Genomic DNA, 21,814 nt, shown 5'->3' with positions numbered 1-21,814 from the left:
GGAAGGGTGGCCACTTCCAAGCCCTAGAAGAGCAGGTCAAGACTCATTCGCACGAAATGGTGCGTTTGAGTACTGTTCTTGACCTCAAAAAGTCCAGCATGGCCGAGGAAAGCGATAAGCGGAAGAAACTTCAGAAGACCGTCAAAGACCTTGAATCCCAGCTTAAAGAGAAGAGCAAAATTTACGAACAGCTCCAAGCAAAATACGACGCTGCGCATGCAGAGCTGGCCAAGCAAACCGAGGAGGTCGAAAAGAAGGAGGAACTTCTCCAAACACTTCAGACTGGTGTTGCATCCAAGGAAGGACAGGAAAGCGGTTACCAAGGCCAACTGCAAGATGCCAGAAACCGCGCAAATGCAGCTGCAACTGAGCAAGAACAGTCCAAACTGAAGATTTCTCACTTGGAAAAGCAAATCAAGGAGGCCGAACCGCGGGCAAAGAAAGCCAAGGAACAGAACTCCAGTCTCCTTAACGACCTCGAGGGTCTGCGCTCGCAGGCTAAGAAGCTTGAAGGTGACCTTGCTGAACTTGGCTTCGAGCCCGGGAAGGAGGAAGAGATGTACAAGGAAGAGGCCCAGCTCCAGCAGCGCATTCGGGAGCTTCGGGAGCAGTCAGATGGAATGAAAAGGAAGGTTGCAAACATCGATTTCAGTTACAACGACCCGGAACCTGGCTTCGACCGGTCTAAAGTCAAGGGACTCGTCGCTCAGTTGTTCACACTTGACAAACAATACTCCCGAGCCGGCACAGCCCTCGAGATTTGCGCGGGTGGCCGCCTTTACAACGTCGTTGTCGACACTGCGGAAACCGGTACCAAGCTCCTACAGAACGGCAAGCTGAGGAAGCGTGTCACTATCATTCCGCTGAACAAGATTGCTGCATTCAGAGCTTCTGTCGAGAAGATTGGCGCGGCGCAAAAAATTGCTCCCAACAAGGTCGACCTCGCTCTAAACCTAATTGGTTACGAGGATGAGGTCCAAGCAGCCATGGATTACGTCTTTGGCTCGACGTTGGTTTGCGAAGACGCCGATACCGCCAAACGTGTGACGTTTGACCCTGCTGTGCGCATGAAGAGCGTCACGCTGGAGGGCGATGTCTATGATCCTTCCGGTACGCTCTCTGGAGGTAGCTCGCCACAATCCAGTGGTGTTTTGGTGACACTACAGAAACTCAATGAGCTCACAAAGGAGCTCACCACAAACGAAAAGGCTTTGGGCATGTTGCAGTCTACCATGGCAAAAGAGAAGAAGAAGCTTGATGCTGCCCGGAAGATCAAGCAAGAATTTGATCTCAAGACACACGAGATCAAGCTTACTGAAGAACAGATCAGCGGCAACTCTTCGTCTTCGATCATTCAGCAGGTAGAGGAGATGAAGACCTCCATTACGCAACTGAAAGAGGCGATTGTCGATGCGAAGGCTCGCAAAGAAGAAGCTTCCATGGAAATCAAGCGCATCGAACGCGACATGAGCGAGTTCAACAACAACAAGGACAGCAAGCTTGCAGAGCTCCAAACTGCCCTTGACAAGCTGAAGAAGGCTTTGGCCAAGAACAGCGCTTCGATCAAACCCCTGCAACAGGAAATGCGGGATGCTATGTTGGAGTCTGAACAGTGTGGTGGCGACTTGACTGCTGCTCAAGAGCAACTGCAAGATGCTGAGGTGACGCTGACTGGTCAGCAAGAAGAGATCAAGGCGTTGACCCGCGAGCAAGCCCAAGCTAAGGACACTCATGACATTGCTGCTGCTCAGCTCGAAGACGAACAAGCCAAGCTTACTGGTTTCGATGATGAACTTCGCTCGCTAGAAGAGGCTATCCGCTCAAAGTCCTCGCAGATCACGGAGGAAGGTCTTGAGATGCAGAGACTTGGTCACCAGATTGAGAAGTTCGACAAGGAACAACAAGCCGCACAGCACACAGTCACCGCTTTGGAAAAAGAGCACGACTGGATTGTCGACGAACAAGATAGCTTCGGACGCCCTGGCACGCCTTACGACTTTAGAGGACAAAACATGACGGATGCCAAATCGACACTGAAGAACCTGACTGAGCGTTTCCAGGGGATGAAGAAGAAGATCAATCCCAAGGTCATGAACATGATCGACAGCGTCGAAAAGAAGGAGGTCTCGCTCAAGAACATGATGCGCACTGTCATCAGGGACAAGCGCAAGATCGAGGAGACGATCATAAGTCTTGACGAGTATAAGAAGGAGGCACTCCAGAAGACATGGGAGAAGGTCAATGGAGACTTTGGTCAGATCTTCAACGAACTATTACCCGGCAGCTTTGCGAAGCTGGATCCACCAGAGGGCAAAACTATCGCGGATGGATTAGAAGTCAAGGTCTGCCTCGGTAAGGTGTGGAAGCAGAGCTTGACTGAGCTGAGTGGTGGTCAACGGTAAGTCACGATGCGCCCATTGGTAAACAATCTTTCGGCACTAACTATTTTCACAGCTCGCTCATCGCCCTTTCGCTTATCATGGCCCTCCTACAGTTCAAGCCAGCGCCCATGTACATTCTCGACGAAGTTGACGCCGCGCTTGATCTGTCGCACACGCAGAACATCGGCCGTTTGATCAAGACACGCTTCAAGGGGTCGCAATTCATCGTCGTCTCGCTCAAGGACGGCATGTTCCAGAACGCGAACCGCATCTTCAGGACCAGGTTCAGCGAGGGCACGAGTATCGTGCAGGCGCTAACGCCAGCCGATCTGAGGTAGACTGTTTATAAGACATGGTTGGTCTTTCTTTGGACGGGTCGCGCTGGCTGTTTGGAGTTTTGGGTCCTTGGGTTGTGTCTGTCTCGTTCTCTTTTTGTGGGAGAAAAGTGTTCTTGCGGCGCTGTGGTTGTGGGATCGGGTTGGATGGCGGGACGTGAGGATTATGATACCACAGGTGCTCATGTGTGATGAATGGAATCCTACTTTCCGTATTTCCCGGGTGCTTAAGCAGATTGGTGATGGTAAATGCGATTTCTTCTATGTATGTCATGCACATGAATGGGCGCTTCACGTGCACAGGCGAGCATTTCGCGAGACGACCCGTCGACATCATATATCGAGCTACGTCATCCGTCCACTCCCACAACACACTTTGTCTATTTGAACCTCTGCCCGCGTTTGTCTGGACCCGTTGAACCCTCAATACCCTTCATCGCTACACCACAGAAATCTGCCACCATGACTGATAAGGTTAGTCCATTCCGGAACCCGTATGCTGTCGAAATATGTGCTCACGCGAACCCTCCTCAGCCACCAAGCAACAGAGACGTAATGGACAGGGCCGCAGAGCCCCCATTGAACATGACCAAGTATGAACAAACCAATATTATCTTCAAAGACACCAAGCGGGCCGAGCACGGGTACTACGGCGTGGCCAACAAACTCGACCACGTCGAGGTCAACGGCCCATACCTCCAACATGAGCACAAAATCGACGACTGCAATCCCAATACGGTGAGACGGGAGACCCGAGAGCTCATCAACGAGCGAATCTCCCCGCTGAGCCGCCGCGAGGAAGTGCGCAAGGCCATTTTCGGGACCGAGGACCCCGAGTCCATGGACGGAGGACCCGTGCTCTACCCGCCGATAGGAAGTACCAGCCATAGCCACTACCCTGGCGTATTTGGCGTAAGAACCTTGCACGTTTATGGACCTGACGATGCGAACAGTGACAGGGGCTCGGACGGAGCAGCAAACTCGAAGCCGGACGACGCACCCAAGACTGGCGAAGAAGAACCCAAGACGGGCGACAAGCGCGCGGCGCCCGACGACGCCAATGACGCGCACAGCGAATCGGACCACGAAGAAGACACGTCTTACATCTCGCTGGACGGTGAGATGATTGACAAGAACCCGGACCAGGTGCGGCGACAGATCCACCGCTTCCTCGACAATGGCGGCATGAAAGTCGGCGAGTTCCAGAGCGCCATTGGCGTTTCCAGCAATGCCTACTCGCGCTTCATGGGCCAGCAGGGCCCTACCAAGGGCCAAATGAGCGACGTGTACCAGAACGCGTGGGCCTTCTTCAAGAAGCGCGAGCTCAAGGGCATTCCGATGCCTCGCAAGAAGGCCAAGAAGGCGGACGAGAGCGACGAAAAAGACCAACACGTCGGCCGACGTCGACATCTCAGATGTGCACCTGCCGGGGGAAGAAGACGACGCGGTCGAGGTGTACGACACGTGCGACGAGATCCGCAAGAAGATCAACGCGCACCTGCGCAAGCCCGGCGTGACGCAAGCGCAGTTCTGCCGCGACCTGGTGGCGCAGTACCACGGGCCGAAGAAGCCGTCGCGCATCCAGTCGTCGCAGCTGGGCGCGTTCCGCGGCAAAAAGGGCCCCGAGGCCGGCAACACTAGCGCCGTCTTCTACGCCGCCTACTGCTTCTTCGAGAAGCAGCGCCTCAAGGAGAAGAAGCCCAAGAGCAAGCATCGCCAGGACATGGAGAACATCTGGGGCAAGCGCGGCGGCTTCGACATCGAGACCAATCACAGCAGGTATGGATATGCCATTATTAAGGGCCAGCATATAGAAATGGACAAGTATGCCCAGGTGAACGTTTACTGATTTTTTTGCCGCGTTTGCTTGCGGCGTCTTCTTTTAGGGGCATGTTTGTTATGGCCAATGAGGTGCCAGTGATGGACAAGTATGGTCAGGTTGACTTCCTCAAAAAATAATCGGTGATTCTTGGCACAAAAGTTGCGGGCTCAGCTGCGTGTCTGGTTGTGGCTCTCTCACTCTCGTTGGAGCAAACGATTATGGATGGGGGTTTGGTGCGGATTCTTGGCATGTAGGTAATATTTTCTTACGATTTAATGGGTTATGTATGGTCTGTAAGTAGGCATGAACTATTTGTATTTGATCCAGTCACGTCTGCTGTCAGCAGCGTGCAGATACTTGCGTGAACGTCTATAAATTTACTGAAAGCATAGCTTCGGCAACAAGCCGGGACAGCAGAAAGAACTATGGCAGTATCTGTATGTATGCGTCATTAAGCTAAATGAATCACTGTCGAGCACTACAGCACACACGCAAAGGCACAGAAGAAGAGAAAGAGATACACGTAGCGAGAAAGCCCAATAACCAAAACAGCAATTACATTCGCCAAATTATAGGGATATCTCCAACTTTCGCGCACACAAAGCAATCTGCGCATGTATATAGGCCATGATGGAAACACATGAAGCCCAAAAGCAGCAGCAGCATCATCATCGTCATCATTAGTGCTCGAAAACGTCCTTCCGTCCGTCCGTGGTCCCATGGCGCCGTGCCCGAATGAACAGAACAGACATATACAGAGAAAGAGAAAAGGAAAACGGGGGTACAACTACATCGACGACCGTACCTGGGGGTGTGATGATGGACAGGCATGTAGGTAAAGGGGGAGGAGGAGGCTTAGGCGCCCGAGTGCGCCATCAGCCATTGTTGGAAGGCTTGTGGGTTCCTGGTCTGGATGAAGATGGTGCCGGGGCCTGTGTGGTGGAGTTAGCCAAGGCACACGATACAAAGGGCGTAGGAAAAAGGAATGGAAAGAGGGAAGTCATCGCACTCACCAGTAAACTTGCACACCAGCCCCTCGCCCGACACCACGCCCGACACAAAGCCCCCGCTCGCGCCCCGCTCAAGCACATACTTGCAGTTCCACGCGACCAGGTGTCCGTTATCGACAATGTAGCGCTCGCCGTCGGCCAAGTCCTTGCGCACGATGGCGCCCAGACTCGTGATCCACAGGATGCCCTGGCCGGAGATCTTGTAGACGAAGAAGCCCTCGCCCGAGAACATGGCCTTACTGATGCTCTGGCTCTTGTAGTCCTTGACGACGCCCTGCGTGCACGCCAGGAAGGCGTCCTTGCCCACGTTCCACGTCTCGCTGCCCGACAGCCGGATGTTCGTGATGTCGCCCAGCGCGGGCGGCGCCAGCAGCAGCTCCCCCGGCCCCGTGTATTGCGATGTCGAGGCTTGTCCGCCTGCAATGAACTTCTTCACGCTGAATTTGACGGTGCCTTTGAGCGTTATGGTCGGCGACATGGCGAACATGGAACCTGTGTGCGCGCGTGTGTTAGCTTGTTGCTCCTTCTCGTCCCTCTCTTCCACCACCATCACCACCCAAAGGATGTAAAACTTACCCGGCTTCGCCTCCAACGGCGCCCCCATGGCCAACTGCACCGTCAGAATCGTATTCGTGTCGCGATGGCTAATGCGATAGCTCCCACCATTGAACGTCCCGACGTCGTCCTGGGTGGAGCCGGCGCCGACGAAATGGCCTTGCGCAGGCGCGCCGCCCGGCATCAGCGCGGCGCCGCTGCTGGTGCTGTTGTTGATGCTGTCGCTGCGGTGCGGCGCCATGACCGCGCCGCCGCTCACGGACCCGGACCCGCTGGATCGGTGGTGCTGGTGGCCGATGTTGCCGGCGGGCGCGGGTGGCGCTTGTGCAGGTGGAGGAGGAGAGAAGGAGGGCTGGTGCTGGATCTGTGGTTGCTGTGGTGGCGGGGCGAATTGCTGCTGGGGTGGAGTCGAGAACTGCTGTTGTGGTGGAGGCGAGAACTGCTGCTGCGGAGGCGGCGAGAACTGTTGCGGCGGGGGAGGGTAGTGCTGCTGCTGCGGTACGCTAGAGGGACTCTGCGCGGATGGCGGGGGAGGGTAGAATTGTGGCTGCTGGGGTGGTGGCGCGAAGTGCTGCTGCTCTAGGAGTGAGAGAGAGGCGTTAGCTGCTGCGTGAGGTGGGTAGGTGGGTGCGTATGAAGGTATGTACCTTGCGGCGGAGCTGCAGGCGCACGCGTTAGTTAGCTGGCTACTACAGTGCATGCATGAGGCTTACATACGAGGGTAGTACTGGGCCTGCGGGCCGGGGCTGCCTGAATGGGCGGGGTATGCAGACATGGCGGCGGTGGTGGTAGTAGGAGTAGATAGGAATTGGAACTTGAGAGGAACGAGAGCCTGAGCCTGAGGAGCAGAAGTAGAATAAATAGAACAAGAAAGAAGAAAGCTTGTTGTTGCACTTCACAGCCTCGCTCGGTGTAAGCACAATGTCCCGCTATGAATACGATACGGAAGGTATGAGGTATGCGACGCAAGAAGGTGTAGGTGCAGTAGACACAGAGCTGTAGGACGAAAGGAAGCAAGCAGGCAGGAAAAGAGAGAGAGGGAGAGAGAGGAGTCGGGAGGACATGTCGAAAGGTCTAGGTAATGTACGCAGCTTGCTCTGACGCTGCCGCGCGTGTCGAGGGTTTGCCCGCGTTGATTGGCCCGCGCGACACGGCGGATTTTCCTGTAAGCGCCGATCCCTGGCGTGGGGGCTGGCGCTTACGTCCATTGACTATTGATGAATCACATGTATATTGACTAGGTAGAGACGTGCTATTTTCATTTGCCGTCTTACTTTTTTTTTACACCTGCTACCTCTGATCCAAAGAAGACATGTGTCGTGCCATCAATTTTTTCCCGTCCATCGCCAGCCATGATTGAAAATAGAAGGATACGCCATAAGCGATCACCTCTAACCACGCTGCTTCCTTCTCTTGCCGACCTGGGCCGAGAAACCAGTCTTGATGGCCGTGACCGAGCGCCTGGAGCCGCAAGAGTTGCACGTGACAAAGTAGAGACGGTTCTCGCCCTTGTTGAGCTCCGTATCAGGCGATCTGCACGTCTTGCAGGTGACATATTCGACTGCTCCATGGTTAGCGCGCTGGACGAAAGCGAGAGAAGAAGCTGAAAAACATACCGATGTATCTCCTGAGGACGTTCTCAATCTGCTTCTGCTGGAAGCGACCCTTGATGATCAACCGCCTGCTGCCGTCGAAGGAACCGCTCGTACCCAATTCGGTGAATAGGAACTGCGTGACGTGCTCGTCGGTACGCTTGATGCGCTTGCAAATCTCGGCAATGTTGGCAAAGACGGTCTTCTTGCTGCCTTCACGCAGACACTGGGGCGGCGGGATCTTGTAGCTCTTGGAGCCGCTGGAGGCGAGGTCGGGGTGGTGCGAGTGCAGCATGGTGAAGAAACGGTTCAGCAGCTGGTTGTAGTTGATCGGCGTCGTGTTGTCGTGCGCCCAGATACCCGTGCCCTTCTCCATGTCGCCCTCCTGCACCGGCTCCTCTTCCTTGGGAGCCTCCTCTTCCTCCTCCTCCTTGTCACCGGCGCGGGCCTCGGCGAGCTTGGCCTCGAAGTCGTCGGCGTCGGCGGGCTTGCTCTTCTTCTTCTTCTTTTTCTTCAGCGCCGACGGGTCGAATTCGCCGTCGGCGGCAGCAGCCTCATCGTCGCCCTCCTTGGACTTGGACGACTTCTTCTTCTTCTTCTTGGCGAGGTTGCTGAACATGTCCGTCACCTCGTCGACGGCCTTGTCGCCCTCGTCGGCGTCGTTGACATCCTTGACCTGACCATCGCTGTCGACAATCTGGGCGCCGTCGGCAAATGCGACGGACTTGCGGGGCTTGCGCTCATCGAGCTGGACCAGGTCAGTGACACGTCGAGCAGGTAGGCGGGGGCAGCACGCACTTCGTCGGTCATGATTGCGGTGGCGGCCGTTTGGTGGCCGAGTGGATTCACAAAGATATCGAAACAAGAGGCAAGTCGTGCCGATTACTTCATCGGACTTGGCACGCCTGGTCGGGTGAGTCTGAGTCTTTTGGATTCCCGCTCCCCTCGGGCCATCTACGGCTGAACCCCTCCGTTGGAGAGGTACGTCAACGATAGATACCATTGCGCTCCCCCATCACCCTCTTCCCAGCCATGTCTGTCACCGACTCGACCTCCTTTGTCGTCCCCTCGGCCGAATCCGACGACGATATTGACTCGCTGCCCTCCGAGCCCACCACCGAGAGCCTCGACTACGAAAACGATGCCGAGCGCGAGTGGAACGAGAGCCTGCAGCAGCTCGAGCTCCTGCTGACCATGGTCGTGGTCCCCTACCTCGGAAAGTACTTTGGCCGGAAATGCGCATATTGGGGTGAGTCTGGCCCCCCTGCGATCCGAAGCAACCCATCGTGCTAACGCGCGCGCGCGCAGGCTGGGCCAAGTTCATGGAGTGGAAGTACCCCGTCCAGATCACCGTTACCAGCCCCGCCGCCTTCAAGGGCGCTGGTGTCGTCGAGGCCGCCGCGCCATTGTGAGCTTCAGCGAATCCATAGAAGCGAGGGGGTCGTGGCATGACTGGCTGGCGATCTTTGTTAGTCGCCTGCGGAAACGGAGTTTGGGAGCATTGGCGTCGTCGAATTCAAGGGCTGCTTATCGCATAAGGAAGACGAGCATTGGAGGGCGAGCATTTCATGTACTGCAACAGACATTCCCAATTCACGGGAACTGGCAACCAGCGGAAGATATACAGCAACTAAGAGCAAGCATATACAGTTCAAAGAATCCATGGTTGGTCGACATCAAGGCCAGACCAAGTAGACATCATATACCATGCGAATTGTGTCTGATTGTCTACAGTATAGGTATGAACTGGACTCAATTAAGAAAGAAAGCTTGGTAGAAGATGGGTGCTACTTAGTGATGCGCCGTCTGGGAAGACTTCACAGCAAGATATCAGGCACACTAGTCTAGCCGATATATTTAACTACCCATCTCATTTCCCCATATATGTCTGATCCCAACGCAGGAGGAGGAGGTTACACACTTTCCTTGCGATGCCCCAAATACTGAACCATGCAGAGCTGTTAAAGTTCTGGAGAGACAAAGCTGAATCTGGAGAAAGAGACTAATAGGGAATAAAGAAAGCTCCGAGGTCTAACAAGCACTATACCTTGGCATCGGGCTTGGCCTGGAAATACACAAGGAAATAATGACAGGATGTGAAGGCTTTACTTACCATGCCAAGACGATCAATGCAAGACTCCGAATGTGTAGAGTATGGGAAATTCCCTCAAATATTGATGGTCGTGGTTCTAGATTCCGGTGAAAGCAGATGATCCATTTCTGGTGAGCCATTTCGCATAGCATAAAGAAACCGGATCAAAAGGGCTAGGCCCAATGATCAAACTCTGTCCAATCGCGGGTATACTGAATCGGGCTTGGTTCATAGGCGGAATCATCATTGCCACCGTGTGAAATGTCCCAGCTGATTTTTGAAAAGCCGGCTGTGCCATTTCCGCCCAAAGGATGGTAAGCTGCTCCCCTAGCGCGGCTTTGGCGTGACTGAGCGAGTACAGAAAACACCGGTGGGTTCTTGACCGGTAGGGTTTTCATAGAGTCAGCTCGACCTTGTCGAACTCCTTGCGCGGCGAGCCGCGCTTTGGCATATTCGATGAAATCCTTGGGCTCATGGCCAGAAGGAGTGGCGTTGTCGTTAACAAAGCACGCATTAAAGCGATTCTGAGTTCGAGAATCTGAGGCCAGGGACTGTCGCGACTGGTGCGCTTGAGTTGAACCCATGGGCTGATTGAAAGCTTCCAAAGGGTGCTGGGCTGTCTGCCAAGGCATGTTGTCCTTCGCCCTCGGGAGTGTAAGGGTGACGTAAGTGTCATTTTGGGAACTAGAGAAACCAAATGGCCGACCATTTACGATAGAAGGGGCATGTGACGCTCCATAGCGAGAGCGCATGTGCATATTGTCATGTTCAGAATACGGAGTCGGAGGACAACTCTCTGGTTTGAGCACAACTTGTCCATTTGGTGCGGGCAGCCCTGTCATAAGTGGCGTAGAGTTCTTGGGTATCCTCTCTTCGGCTTGTGCATCTGTGTGATGTGGCATGGGGAATGGAAAAAGAGAAACATCCGATGGCGGCAAAGGTACGGTTGAAGCCATGTGGTTTGACTTTGGAAGTTGAGAACCACGCCCGATGCGAGTACCACGGATAGTCGTAGAGCCCGGAATGAGAGAAACTGGATAATTCTCATAACGGTCATCGTGGCTAGGACCAACGTCGGTAAATGACGATTCCTCAGAATAGGACAGCGAAGACGCGGATGATTGGTCGAAAGTTAACGCTCTGACATTAGGCAGTTGACCCTCGTCTTTTGCTATAGGCGATTAATTAGCTGTTGGTTCGTTGATGTTGCTTGGAGAGAATAGACAGACGTGGCATTGGATTTGAATTATAGGACGTGGCCTTAAGATCAAGTAGGATAGACCCCCGGCTCAGTGTATTCATCTTCCGCCTGGAAAGTGTCAGCCATGTCTAAGCGCCGAGGACCCAAAACGTACTTTGACTGTAACATCCTTGTCGATCTCGTGTTGCGGACTATTGTGATGCCACTCTCGGTTGCGTGGGAGCACTGTGACATGTATGAGCAAATGTAGTTTTCCTTACAATGGACATGGACAAATACTCTGCGCTTGTGTTTGCGACAATATTCACATGCCCCGTGTTTTCTTGTCGTTGCGGTTTGCTTCCGTTCACGTTCTCCGTATCTTTTGCGGGTTCGAGGCTTATGCTCGTTCATTTCGTGATCAAATACCATCATGGTTCCGCTGTCTTTCTCTTCTGCGGCTGGCGACAGTGCCGTCTTCGAAGAAGACCCGAGACCGTTATGACGGCTCTCATGCATAGCAGTGCCAACATTGGTGTTTTCGTGTTTTCGCGGGAGGATCTCACCAATGTTGAGAGCGTCAAATTTGTCCGTGAAGATTATCGAATCGTCTTCGGTTTCCTTGCTTTCGCAGGGAATGTCGATATCATGCTGGATTAGCTGACGAGATTCGGGAATTCTAGATGGCGTATGAGGTGGTTCTACAGCAATAGAAGTGCAACGAGACGACTGCTGAGGCGTTTGAGCGCGGCTGAGGTCGTATTCCAACGAGGTAATCATGCCTTCAAGGGACGGGTCAGAGGACGGATACCCCGCAAATGGAGCAGTCGCGAGCCATAGATCAGGCGGAAGAAGGGTGGATGAGAGTTGACTGAATCATGGGAAGGAGAAGGGCTGACACTAAGCCCTCTGGCATCTGCAGTGGCGGTAAGACTCGATTGATTCATTTTGACAAATGGAGATATAAACGATAGGTCAAGAGGTTGAGGAAGAGAAGTGAGATCAAATATCAACGCAAGCACGGTAGAAAATAAAAATAAAAATAAAAATAAAAACAAGGAAAAGGGCAGCATATCAATTTATCGGTATCTCATTGCCACCAACAATCAAAGAAGGGGCGCAGCAAATGTCCCTGAGAGTAACTTCTTAAAGGCGACGGAGCACACGCCGTGGCGTAGAGGGAGTAAGCCGAGGCTGAAGATGGCGCTTGTCCGCATAGGGTGGCCGACGAGCGAGGCTGTCTAGTTGCCTGATATGCCTTGTGGCGGAGTGCATTGCGGAGTGCGTGGGAGGAAATGGCACTATGGCAGTTCAGACGTGGATGCACGACACAGGTGGAGGAAGGCACTGAGTGATGCAGGGATTCCCGGCAGCCGAGTTTCTCCGGTACCCAGCCCTGGAGCCAAGCCTGGTTGGGCCAGCTGCGGTGATCACCCTGAGGCCGCTCGGAGGTGGAAGTGGAAACGCAACGTTTTGGCTTGACTGGCTGCTATCGCGCACCTCACCTACACAGCCATGGAGACAATCTTTCGGGCGCTGAGCTTCTTCCTGCTCCTCGCGAGCCTGCCCGTCATCTCGGCCCTCAAGTTCGACATTCAGGCCCACCCCGGACACGAGTCGGCCAGTAAAGAGCGCTGCATCCGCAACTTCGTGGCCAAGGACCAGCTCGTCGTTGTCACCACCATTACCGATGGCTACAAGGGCGATGGCATGACCCTTAACATGCACGTACGTATATCGGTGTACCTGGGCCCGCCTCTTGAGCTCCTTTGCTGATCATACCACGTTCCATAGATCAAGGATGCTGTAGGCAATGACTACGGCCGTCCCAGGGACGTCGCTGGCGAGAACAGATATGCCTTCACCTCCGTTGCCGACTCCGCCTTCGACGTGTGTTTTGAGAACATCCTGTCGTCGAGTAAGCGCCCTGGCATCGCCATTGAGAAAGGACAGCTTGCTGATTGTTTTCCCGACATTAGACATGGCAGCCTCGAACCCCACCAGGCACGTTGAGCTTGATATTGACATTGGCGCCGACGCCAAGGATTGGAACGCGATCCAGAGCAGCGAGAAGCTTAAGCCGGTTGAGGCAGAGCTCCGCCGCATCGAGGAGCTGGTGGGCGAGGTCGTGTCTGAGATGGAGTATCTGCGCCACCGTGAGCAGAAGCTGCGCGACACCAATGAGAGCACCAACGAGCGTGTGAAGTGGTTCGCGTTCGGAACCATGGGCATGTTGGTGGGTCTGGGCGCATGGCAGGTTGTCTACCTGCGCGCATACTTCCGGTACGTGATGTCGTTGAATATTGAATGGTGGCTCCCCACGGCAGCTAATACTTTGCTACAGCTCGAAGCACCTTATCTAAAAAAGCAGTCAAGTGTCTGCTTTACGCCGGTTTACGATGTGGTGGGAGCTGCAGAGATATTTCTTAAAACGATTCTAGGGCCACGAGCATATATGCCTGTCCAGCCTCGCTTCGAAGTGCAGAGCTACGAGGCGAACTTTTTGGGCTGATAGCAGGGCTCTGTGTTGTTGGCGAGAACCTGTAAATGTCTCGCAAACATCAGACGGTGGCGATGGGGGAGCGGAGTGTCTTAAGTTGCCCCCGCAAACCACCATGGCCGTTGCCTCCGAGATAAAGAGATGCTGCATCCGTCCCCGCTCCCTTTGAAGTTGCAATATCACTTGGGTGTACAGTCCGAATCTCCTCATTGCGTTTGTCTCTTTATACGGTTAAAGGTGTGCCCATGGAGACGCAGCCTCTTGCCGGATATAGCCATGAAGGCCCTGGTAGAGGTCTGGAGTTGCCGACCAGCGCAAACGTTGTAGCACAATCTGACCATATAAATAAGGCGCCCCCAGTCATCCCTAAGACGCGTCCTGTCAGCGGACAGTCAGTTCAGTCATGCCTGCCATACCACCGATGACCCTTCACTCACCGCGCCTGCCGCACTGCCCGGGGCATCGCTCTTCTAAAGAACACCCCACGCCAACCTTCTCTCATCATACTCCGCTTCGACACACCTCACCCCAATCTGCATCTGCCTCACGCCGCTTATCGCTATTGCCCATAACCACCCTCAAGTCGCTCGTGGATGCGCGATCAGACATGTCGACTCCCAACTCTTCCAGCCTGGTTCCTCCCAAGCCCAACCGTCCTGGAGCCTCTCGCAGCAGCTCGACTTCCAGCGTGGGCCGCTTCACTGAGTCCCTTCGCCCCTCCATCTCGCAGCGTGATTCGCAGGCCGAGCTGCCCGTCCCGCATCGCCCTGCTGCTGGCGCACCTGCTCGCCCCAATACCACCAGACAGTCCTCAGCCGACAGCGTCAGATCTGGTGTGGCCGACCCAGTAGCCATGTCGGATCGTGCCGAGTAAGTTGCCCCTGTTGGCTAGATCAAGCAAACAATAGCAGTTGACGACCTTGTCTCTTACTAGCACTCTCATTCCCGGTACTGCCATCACCGAACTCCTTGCCGGCCAGACGGCCAAGTCCTTCAAGGTCCACACGGACCTGCTTAAGAACCGCTCGCGCTACTTCAAGGACCTCTTCAGCTCCTCCAACACTGGTGGTGGTGGTCAGCCTTCTGGTTCGCTTCTCGCTTTCCCCGATCTGGATGAGTTCGCCTTCGCTCTCTTTGTGCGCTGGCTCTACGGTGCCGACCTCAAGGGACCGACTGATTTCCACACGATGCAGCACTACCTCTGCCTGTACGTGCTGGCGTCCCGCTTCGGCATTGAGCGCCTCAAGAACAGCATCATGAACCTGGTGCGTCGCTACTACCGTAGGTCCAACATGACGGCGCCCGCCTACCGTCTCGAGTACCTGTACAATGCCACTCAGGGCCAGCCGAACCACATGCGCCGCTTCCTCGTGTCCACAGCTGCGTACCGCTACCTCTGTGAGCGTGAGCCTTTGCTCAGCGACTCTATGCGCGGCGTTATCACCAAGGGCGGCGAGCTGGCGGTGGATTTCGCGGAGGCTCTTGCTAGGCTCCACCAGAACGAACTACAGGATGTCAGGAAGGGCCCGGACTGTGCTTTCCACGAGCACACAGAGACACCCGCTTGCAAGGTCAGGCTTGCAGAAGCATACGAATGAAGGCTGCGTCGCCTGCACAGAGCATGGTTGCTCAAATTTTGGTTTGGCTTGCATGGTTACGGATGAGCGTTGGTAGCTGAATTGGGAGCCCTGGCTTCCTTCACATGTACCTAAGACGCCACGACGGTAGATTCCACTTTCTTCAATTAAAATGCTGCTAATTCCATATGATAAATTGCAATGATAGTGGCGTAGGTACCTTTTTTTCTGCCTTTTCATCTACACACGTTCGTGCCTCCGTATCCCCGTATATACTCTTGTATAGAAATCTCGCACTCTCATATGTTCTTGTCTTCTTGTGTGTTTTCCCCCGTCGAAACGGTAAGAGTATACATCTACTACCTACGGATATAGGCTCTACATTTATCGAAGAAGTATCCCCGCGCGCCGGCTCCCAGACGTTCAATGTTGGAGGCTGATTACCGCTTTAGGCCTCTAATCTCGCTGGCTTAGTAACCCCCCGCGCGCCCGCTCCCAGACGTTCAATGTTAGAAGCCTGTTGCCTCTTCTGGTCAGCTAGTGGCTAGGCTTACTAACCCCCCGCGCGCCGGCTCATGGACTTTTGGCTGGCCCTCACGTCACACACTGAGCATGCATGTACGATAAAGACGAAGTAGGTGCACTCGCTATCGGGATATGAATGACAACATCCACATCCATTGCCGTAGTATGAAATACTTCGCTCTCTCAATAATTGACCTACACTGACCGTGACCACATAGCATCATCCAAGTATAAAGCTAAAGTTACTTATAATTACCGAAGGAGTACTCGGTAGATATGCACAACCAGATTAAAAGGTAGCGAAGGGGCGAGCAAACCAGCTACAAAGAGCAGACAAACTGTCTAGCGCCTCCACCAACTCTCCTTTCTCAAACCCTCTCAAGCGCCTCCTCCGCCTGCGCCTTAGTGTCCGGACTCTCATCATCCCGCGCCACCTGCCCAACAAACCCCCTCTCCAGCACCTCGACCAACTCATCCAGCCTCCTAACCACCAAATCCGTATGCTGATGGCCCGCCAAATGAGCATTAAACTCATTGACGAGCAGCACCGTCGCCGCGCCCGCCCGAAACCCCGCCGTCATGTCGTCCAGCCCGTCACCCACCATGATCAGCCCGCTCGCGCCGCCCTCCTCGCCCCGCAGCCCCCATACCTCGGCCGCGTGCAGAATTCCCGCTGGGTCCGGCTTCTGCGGCCCCACGAAGTCGTCGCGCGTCATGATGGGCGCGAAGCGCTCGCTTGGTGGGAGGAAGGTTGAAAGCAGATGTGCGACGGGCGCGGCGTGGTTGCGTGTGCAGATGGCTTTGGGGACGGCGCGCGTGGTCAGGTATTGCATCAGGGCGGCGAGGCCCGGGGATGGCTTTTGCGACGCCATGGCGCGGGCTTCGATGGCGCGGACCGTGTTCTCGGCGTCGGCGCGGTTGGAGGGTGGCAGCTTGGCGATGTGGGTTAGGATGTCGGCTTTTGGAGGAATGGATAGAGCCGTTCTGGGTCGTGGGGTTAGAAAGTGTTGATATCTATGGAATAGTAGACTCTTACCTCATCTCTGCGAACATGTAGTTTTGAGGCTCGCCTTCTTGGACGGGGAAGTATCAGTGTCTTTCTTCACAGAGTGTAGGAAAAAAACAGAAGAATAGAGACAATTAGAACCCAAAGACTGGAGACAGTAAAGAGAGCAGAATACAGAGTGGTCCTGAATAAGAAAAACACCGCTCAGACATGTCCGAATCTATCCAAGAACCTACTAGCCATCCAACTAACCAAGCAAGCCAAGGTCCATTTCTGCATTTTGCGGTTTTGATAATAACCACCATCTCCATTTCGAGAGAGCTTTGGTGATGATGATCATCGTCATCAAAATCAGAGACAAACCCCTTGATTTGAACGTCGCTGTAGGTGGCTGAGGTTGACATCACCGCGGCTGACTCCTTATCCCCAAACCCATCCTCCCTCTCCCTCCTCTCCCAGAACAAGCTCTCCTCCGCTCTCCACCACCTCTTCCAACCCCCACGTCATAAGCAAGAGCAAGTCTCACCATAAGAAAAGAAAATCACGGAAAGACAAACTAAGGCAAAGGCAAGACGAACCTAAAAAATAAAAAATAAAATAAAAAAATTGCATAACCAAAGAAAAGAGGACGAAAGAAAACACACTCACACAGCGTCCCATCAACATCAAACACGACGCCCCTCAACCGCGGCCACTCCTTCCCCGCGACACTCTCCGGATCCAGCGGCGCGAACCTGCGTGGTCGCTGCGACGTCGACGGCGGAGACGACGACGACGAAGACTGGAGCGGCGTCATAATCGTCGTGCTAAAGCGAAACCTCGTCACCAGTTGAGAATAATGAAGGACGAGTCGTGCTTGCGTTCTCAGCGGGAGTGAAAACGTAGACGGCACCAGCGCGGGCATGGCAGACAAAATACAGCGTGAAGTGGTCGACAGGATGACTGGCAATCACCCACGCGTATGTCTGTCTGTATGTATGTAGTCGGCACGGTTGGTTGGTGGGTTAGCTAAGGTACCTAGTGGGTGGGCGGGGTCGAGCGGGCGGGATCGACCTCGCTGGCTTGACGGACGACAGGTGTGTGCGGGAGCGGGCGCAGGCGCGGAGTATGCTCTAGATACCTACACAGTACGAGAGAGACGTCAGTGGAGACAGACGGTCGAAGGCCCGGCTGGCCGATTGCGGCTAGGAGCTTCGCTTTGTCCGAGGCTTCGTTGGCGCTATCAGGGAGCGGGGGAATGTGGTGATACGGCGAGACAGCCGTGCTCTAGGCACACAGAAGATTTCGGTACAGATGCACGTTTAGACACCAGGGTAGTGTACGTGTATTTGATGGGCATTGTCGTCCCTTCACGTCGCCAGCGTACCTAATGACTTTGCAATTTCAATTCAAAAGCTACCTAATCATTCTCGTAAGGGAAAGGAAGAAGAAGAAAACCATGTCAAGGGAAAAAGAAGAATCCGTTGCGCTCAACAACCCCTTGAAGCCCATATCCATTGTCCGACCCATTTGTTTTCCATCATTCGAAAGAGCGTGCCTGTGCAAGGCGCCACCGTCGAAGGTAGGGCCTACCATTCCAAGTCCATCCCAGCGCCCGTTCCATTCCAGAGGCGCCGAGTTGTTAAAGCGTGATTGAGATAAAGAGAGGAAAAACAACAAGCTAAGAGGCGAGCCTGGCTCATGTAACAATGAAGTCCCGTGCCCACCTCCATCAATGCAGTTAACAGCGGAGCCGCAGCCACTAATGGATAGACTCCTCGTCGCTGGCGTCAAGGACGTCGTACTCCTCATCAGTGAAGAAGCCGTCTTCACTCTCGGAGAGAAGGTCGACGGTGTCAGCGTCCTCGAAAATCTCGAGCTCGTCACCGACGGACGGAGCTGTAGCTGAAGGAGCAGAGACGCTCTCCGTCTTCGTGCCCTCGCTAGTCGGCGCAGTAATGGCCTCGTGAGTGCTGGACTGAGGAGACTCCTTATCAAGTACAGGGAAGACCATCTGGCTACTCTCAGCGGTAGGCTCCTCCTTGACGTCGGCGGTCTTATCGGCGTCCTTGGTCTCGTTAGCCTTGTTGATCTCCTTGGGCTCCTCAGCCTCCTCAATTTCGGGCTCCTTCTTGATGGTGACACCAGAAGACTCGTTGTCAGAAGCATCCTCCACAGTCGGCTTAGGGGGCCTGGGGATGGTTGCCAAGGTAGTCATCTGCTTCATGTGCTCGCGAAGGTTCTCGAGCAACTGGACACGGCTCTCGGTAGACTGCCTGGCAGCAGCGAGGAGTTCGGCCTTCATGTCGGACTGAGTTTCACCGATGTTGCGGCGGAGGTCACTGACCCGCTCGCTGAACTTCTGGATCGCCATTGAGTGCTCCTGTCTCTCCTGGAGCATCTTGAGCTGCTTCTGGTACTCAAAAGCCTGGGGAGAAGGTTTGGCGACCTCAACGTGGCACCACAGCCTGTGACCGAAAGGAGTGCCATCGGCGGCCTTGAGACGCCAGTAAGAGATCGCAACACCCTCACGGGCAGGCGCCTTCATCCGGACGCGGAAGCAAACTTCCTCGCCAACTTCAACACGGCAGCCAAGGACATTGCTCTCAGTCGCCTCTGCGATGTCAGTGGCGCTGAATGGGTGGTCATTGTTGACGTTGAGCATGTTGTCTCCGCCGACGTATCTGACACTGCATCCAGCAGGCCAGGCATGAGGGCCTGGGTTGCGCAAGACCCAGCATTGCAAAAAGCGCTCACCAGCAAGCACCTTCGTGCCATCACAGATTTCATCGCTAACGAAGTGAGCATTGAGCTCAGAAGACGAGATCTCAGCCGGAGCTTCCTCGGCAAGAGCATTCGCCGGAGCAGACGGCGTGAGAAGATTCTCAACCTTGATCTTCTCGTTGATAGGTTCGGCAAGGAGATCCTTGATTTGGATTTTCTCCTTCAGTGATTTGGCCGACAGATCCTCGATGGGCTTGACATCAACAATAGTGCGGACCTGACTGGCAGCATTGGTCGGTGTCGCAGGCTTTGACTCGGCGAGAGTAGAGCTCGCCCTCTTGATATCGCCCAGGTAAGGCATGGGGGAACCCTGCTTGTCTTCACCAACAGTGGTTACACTGACCTTCCTGACCGGGGTCTTGAATTTGATGACCGGGTGAGTACGGTTGTGACGGTTGCTAGGGTGAGATTCGCAATTGGCGCAGAAGTCAGTGTCGTCGCAGATAGCGCACTTGTAGCGAACGCCTTCGATGTAAGACTGGTCCATCCTGTCGTTGCACAGCGGACCGTCGCAGTAGATGCCGAAGTGGCGAACAACGCTCATGCGAGGCTCAGGAAGAGGCTCGTAGATGGGCACGAAGCGGTGTCCGGGGTGCTTGACGCCGGCCTCCTTGACGCACTGAGAGCAGAAGTCCCAGTCAGGGCAGTTCAAGCATTTGTGGCGGACACCGTAGATGTGCGTGTCACAGCCATCGCAAACAGCGGCATGGCGAACGTTGCGACCGGGGGCGCAGAGGTACGTAGCAAGGGGACCCATGACAGCTTCCGTCGTAGCAGGCTTGAAAGCATGGCCAGGGTGGTGACCATGCTGGGTTCCAACGTGGCATGACAAGCAGAGATCGTAGTCATCGCAATTCACGCAAGTGACAAAGTCATCCTCGGGGAGAACTAAAGCCCATGTTAGCAAGTACTAAAAACAGCATGACAGTTACCATACCTTGAACACAGCAGTTGCAGGTGCGAGTGGGCTGCTCAGAGTCATCGTACTCGTCAGTCTTCTTCTCGTCAGCAAATGCACCAGGCATCTCCTTCTCGGGCTCGGGCTTGGTCTTGGGACCAATCCGCTCAGTCGTGCTGTTGATGACCTTGCCGCTCTTGACAAAGCGCTTGATGAGCCAGTGGCCTTCGCCAGGGCAGTGATGGCCTGCAGTTACGCAGTCCTCACAGAGGTCATAGTCGCCACCATCGCAGATGCTGCAATGGAAGTGCTCGTTCGCCATGGGCTTGTCGCAAGCGTTGCAGTACACGGACCAGGAGCAAGGCGGCTCGGGCGCAGGAATATACTTCTCGAGGAAAGCACGAGGGTCGCGCTTACGCTTCATGTCGGCGATACGGTTGAGGAGGTCTGTTGCTTGTGTGAGCATCAGTTTGACAGAAGGCGTTCTTCTTGTATTACTTACCCTCACGCGACGAGTTTCCACCTTCCTTGAATGAAGTGAAGGTCCGAGGCACAGGGGCCTCTCCCTCCGTATCCACCGGCTTCTCCGCCTCCTGCGGCTTCACGGAGTAGGGACTCATAGGAGGCCTCATGTTGGTCTTGAGGAAAGCCGGATGCCTGGCGTATGGGTGCAAGGGGATGGTGCCAGTGTTCACAGGGCTCGGCTGGGTTGCAGCCTGAGGCTTAGTTTGATACTGGGGAGGAGGCGGAACGACCGGAGCGGTCCGCAGTGGCAACGGAACGGGTGCTGCAGACTGGTTAGAGGCCTGCGGCGCAGAAGGAGCCGGCGAGGCCTTCTCGTCACCATCGGACACGACCGTAGCCCTCAGACGGAGCTTGAGCTTCGCCTTGGCGGCACGGAATAAGGTCTTGTAGACCTGGGGGTTCTCGGCATCGAGGGTGATGTAAGCGCCGGCGCTGTCGGAGAAACGCTCGAAGATGACCTCCTGGGTCGGGGGGATGTTGAGGAGTTGGCGGAGCTAGGTTCATGGTCAGCGGGAGCGTTGCTAACCTCAGCCTCGGCTGAAGCTCACCTTTGCGGGGAGGACGTTAGCGCCCAAGTCTCTCATGGGGAGCTTGAACTTCTTGTTGGTGCCCTGTATGGAGATCTTGATGGTGATCAAGGTATCCATCGTTACAGGAACAGTGGTCGCCATGGTTGCAGCGTGTAGGCGGTGACGTATGGGAGTGAGCAGTGGACTGAGCGTGAAAGTCGGGCGACTTGGAGGCCGAGACGCTGAAGACGACGAGCTTCAGGCACGGCTCCGGGCGGGCAGCGGGTTCGGCACGACGAGCAGGTGGATGTTTGGGGGGAGGAGAGGGTTGTGGGCGGGTGCGGAGAGGAGGATGAAGTCGACGGAGGGAGCCTGGAGGGAGCTCGCGAGTAAGCTCAGAGCTGGGACGCGCTAGCGCGACCTTTCCAAACGGTCAGGCTGGAGAGCGGTCAAAGAACCAAACGCGAGTGAATGCAGGCCAAGAGGGAATGTGTGTGTGTGAACGCTCCAACAACGCCGCCGCCGCCCTGCGCCTGCGTCTTTC

General features: G+C 54.8%; 9 protein-coding genes across 9 annotated transcripts; 4 read left to right on the top strand and 5 right to left on the bottom strand.

Moving 5' to 3' along the window:
• The first annotated feature begins 3,106 nt into the window (after nt 1-3,106).
• On the top strand, nt 3,107-4,817 carry K452DRAFT_290651 (uncharacterized protein). The gene is made up of 4 exons (XM_033541037.1): nt 3,107-3,190; nt 3,251-3,309; nt 3,670-4,495; nt 4,603-4,817. The coding sequence occupies exons 2-3, from the start codon at nt 3,302-3,304 to the stop codon at nt 4,355-4,357; spliced, it is 696 nt and encodes a 231-aa protein (XP_033394224.1). The 5' UTR covers nt 3,107-3,190; nt 3,251-3,301; the 3' UTR covers nt 4,358-4,495; nt 4,603-4,817.
• Nucleotides 4,818-4,897: 80 nt separating this feature from the next.
• Nucleotides 4,898-7,152, bottom strand: K452DRAFT_290650 (uncharacterized protein). The gene is made up of 5 exons (XM_033541036.1): nt 6,821-7,152; nt 6,751-6,762; nt 6,125-6,682; nt 5,552-6,040; nt 4,898-5,470 (listed from the first exon to the last, which is right to left on the bottom strand). The coding sequence occupies exons 1-5, from the start codon at nt 6,876-6,878 to the stop codon at nt 5,394-5,396; spliced, it is 1,194 nt and encodes a 397-aa protein (XP_033394223.1). The 5' UTR covers nt 6,879-7,152; the 3' UTR covers nt 4,898-5,393.
• A 192-nt stretch (nt 7,153-7,344) lies between these two features.
• K452DRAFT_353036 (uncharacterized protein) lies at nt 7,345-8,576 on the bottom strand. Its single transcript, XM_033545805.1, has 3 exons — nt 8,494-8,576; nt 7,720-8,443; nt 7,345-7,664 (listed from the first exon to the last, which is right to left on the bottom strand). The coding sequence occupies exons 1-3, from the start codon at nt 8,503-8,505 to the stop codon at nt 7,495-7,497; spliced, it is 906 nt and encodes a 301-aa protein (XP_033394222.1). The 5' UTR covers nt 8,506-8,576; the 3' UTR covers nt 7,345-7,494.
• A 151-nt stretch (nt 8,577-8,727) lies between these two features.
• K452DRAFT_301046 (uncharacterized protein) lies at nt 8,728-9,107 on the top strand (the record flags this gene model as incomplete). Its single annotated transcript, XM_033542396.1, has 2 exons — nt 8,728-8,944; nt 9,004-9,107. The coding sequence occupies 2 exons, from the start codon at nt 8,728-8,730 to the stop codon at nt 9,105-9,107; spliced, it is 321 nt and encodes a 106-aa protein (XP_033394221.1).
• An 853-nt stretch (nt 9,108-9,960) lies between these two features.
• On the bottom strand, nt 9,961-12,131 carry K452DRAFT_338578 (uncharacterized protein; the record flags this gene model as incomplete). The annotated part of the gene is made up of 4 exons (XM_033545286.1): nt 11,249-12,131; nt 11,143-11,213; nt 11,017-11,116; nt 9,961-10,958 (listed from the first exon to the last, which is right to left on the bottom strand). Exons 1-4 carry the CDS (start codon nt 11,745-11,747, stop codon nt 9,961-9,963), a joined length of 1,668 nt encoding a protein of 555 aa, XP_033394220.1. The 5' UTR covers nt 11,748-12,131.
• On the top strand, nt 12,116-13,367 carry K452DRAFT_87484 (uncharacterized protein). The gene is made up of 4 exons (XM_033547259.1): nt 12,116-12,695; nt 12,762-12,885; nt 12,947-13,250; nt 13,312-13,367. The coding sequence occupies exons 1-4, from the start codon at nt 12,483-12,485 to the stop codon at nt 13,328-13,330; spliced, it is 660 nt and encodes a 219-aa protein (XP_033394219.1). The 5' UTR covers nt 12,116-12,482; the 3' UTR covers nt 13,331-13,367.
• A 1,446-nt stretch (nt 13,368-14,813) lies between these two features.
• On the top strand, nt 14,814-15,112 carry K452DRAFT_290645 (uncharacterized protein). The gene has a single exon (XM_033541035.1). It carries the CDS (start codon nt 14,823-14,825, stop codon nt 15,063-15,065), a length of 243 nt encoding a protein of 80 aa, XP_033394218.1. The 5' UTR covers nt 14,814-14,822; the 3' UTR covers nt 15,066-15,112.
• A 633-nt stretch (nt 15,113-15,745) lies between these two features.
• Nucleotides 15,746-17,605, bottom strand: K452DRAFT_290644 (uncharacterized protein). Its single transcript, XM_033541034.1, has 3 exons — nt 17,224-17,605; nt 16,606-16,639; nt 15,746-16,553 (listed from the first exon to the last, which is right to left on the bottom strand). The coding sequence occupies exons 1-3, from the start codon at nt 17,477-17,479 to the stop codon at nt 15,938-15,940; spliced, it is 906 nt and encodes a 301-aa protein (XP_033394217.1). The 5' UTR covers nt 17,480-17,605; the 3' UTR covers nt 15,746-15,937.
• Nucleotides 17,606-17,927: 322 nt separating this feature from the next.
• K452DRAFT_256036 (uncharacterized protein) lies at nt 17,928-21,796 on the bottom strand. The gene is made up of 4 exons (XM_033538382.1): nt 21,310-21,796; nt 20,739-21,255; nt 20,276-20,683; nt 17,928-20,226 (listed from the first exon to the last, which is right to left on the bottom strand). Exons 1-4 carry the CDS (start codon nt 21,430-21,432, stop codon nt 18,317-18,319), a joined length of 2,958 nt encoding a protein of 985 aa, XP_033394216.1. The 5' UTR covers nt 21,433-21,796; the 3' UTR covers nt 17,928-18,316.
• Between the last annotated feature and the right edge of the window lie 18 nt (nt 21,797-21,814).

The sequence above is a fragment of the Aplosporella prunicola genome (assembly GCF_010093885.1).
Source record: "Aplosporella prunicola CBS 121167 unplaced genomic scaffold K452scaffold_23, whole genome shotgun sequence".
NCBI lineage: Eukaryota > Fungi > Ascomycota > Dothideomycetes > Botryosphaeriales > Aplosporellaceae > Aplosporella > Aplosporella prunicola.
Note: the sequence above shows the minus strand (reverse complement) of the source record. Positions and strands in the feature narration are given on the sequence as shown.

What these genes read in the sequence shown, in the direction of transcription:
- K452DRAFT_290650 (XM_033541036.1), bottom strand. Translation starts at nt 6,878, where the DNA reads ATGTCTGCATACCCCGCCCATTCAGGCAGCCCCGGCCCGCAGGCCCAG. An exon ending in GCCGTTGGAGGCGAAGCCGG is followed by an intron (nt 6,041 to 6,124) that starts GTAAGTTTTACA and finishes GCGCGCACACAG; the next exon opens with GTTCCATGTTCGCCATGTCG. An exon ending in GCTGGTGTGCAAGTTTACTG is followed by an intron (nt 5,471 to 5,551) that starts GTGAGTGCGATG and finishes TCCACCACACAG; the next exon opens with GCCCCGGCACCATCTTCATC.
- K452DRAFT_353036 (XM_033545805.1), bottom strand. An exon ending in CGTCCTCAGGAGATACATCG is followed by an intron (nt 7,665 to 7,719) that starts GTATGTTTTTCA and finishes ACCATGGAGCAG; the next exon opens with TCGAATATGTCACCTGCAAG.
- K452DRAFT_87484 (XM_033547259.1), top strand. Translation starts at nt 12,483, where the DNA reads ATGGAGACAATCTTTCGGGCGCTGAGCTTCTTCCTGCTCCTCGCGAGC. An exon ending in GCATGACCCTTAACATGCAC is followed by an intron (nt 12,696 to 12,761) that starts GTACGTATATCG and finishes CACGTTCCATAG; the next exon opens with ATCAAGGATGCTGTAGGCAA. An exon ending in TGAGAACATCCTGTCGTCGA is followed by an intron (nt 12,886 to 12,946) that starts GTAAGCGCCCTG and finishes TCCCGACATTAG; the next exon opens with ACATGGCAGCCTCGAACCCC.
- K452DRAFT_290645 (XM_033541035.1), top strand. Translation starts at nt 14,823, where the DNA reads ATGCGCCGCTTCCTCGTGTCCACAGCTGCGTACCGCTACCTCTGTGAG.
- K452DRAFT_290644 (XM_033541034.1), bottom strand. Translation starts at nt 17,479, where the DNA reads ATGCCCGCGCTGGTGCCGTCTACGTTTTCACTCCCGCTGAGAACGCAA. An exon ending in TGATGTTGATGGGACGCTGT is followed by an intron (nt 16,640 to 17,223) that starts GTGAGTGTGTTT and finishes CCGTCCAAGAAG; the next exon opens with GCGAGCCTCAAAACTACATG. An exon ending in TACATGTTCGCAGAGATGAG is followed by an intron (nt 16,554 to 16,605) that starts GTAAGAGTCTAC and finishes CCCACGACCCAG; the next exon opens with AACGGCTCTATCCATTCCTC.
- K452DRAFT_256036 (XM_033538382.1), bottom strand. Translation starts at nt 21,432, where the DNA reads ATGGCGACCACTGTTCCTGTAACGATGGATACCTTGATCACCATCAAG. An exon ending in CTAACGTCCTCCCCGCAAAG is followed by an intron (nt 21,256 to 21,309) that starts GTGAGCTTCAGC and finishes CCATGAACCTAG; the next exon opens with CTCCGCCAACTCCTCAACAT. An exon ending in CTGCAACTGCTGTGTTCAAG is followed by an intron (nt 20,227 to 20,275) that starts GTATGGTAACTG and finishes CATGGGCTTTAG; the next exon opens with TTCTCCCCGAGGATGACTTT.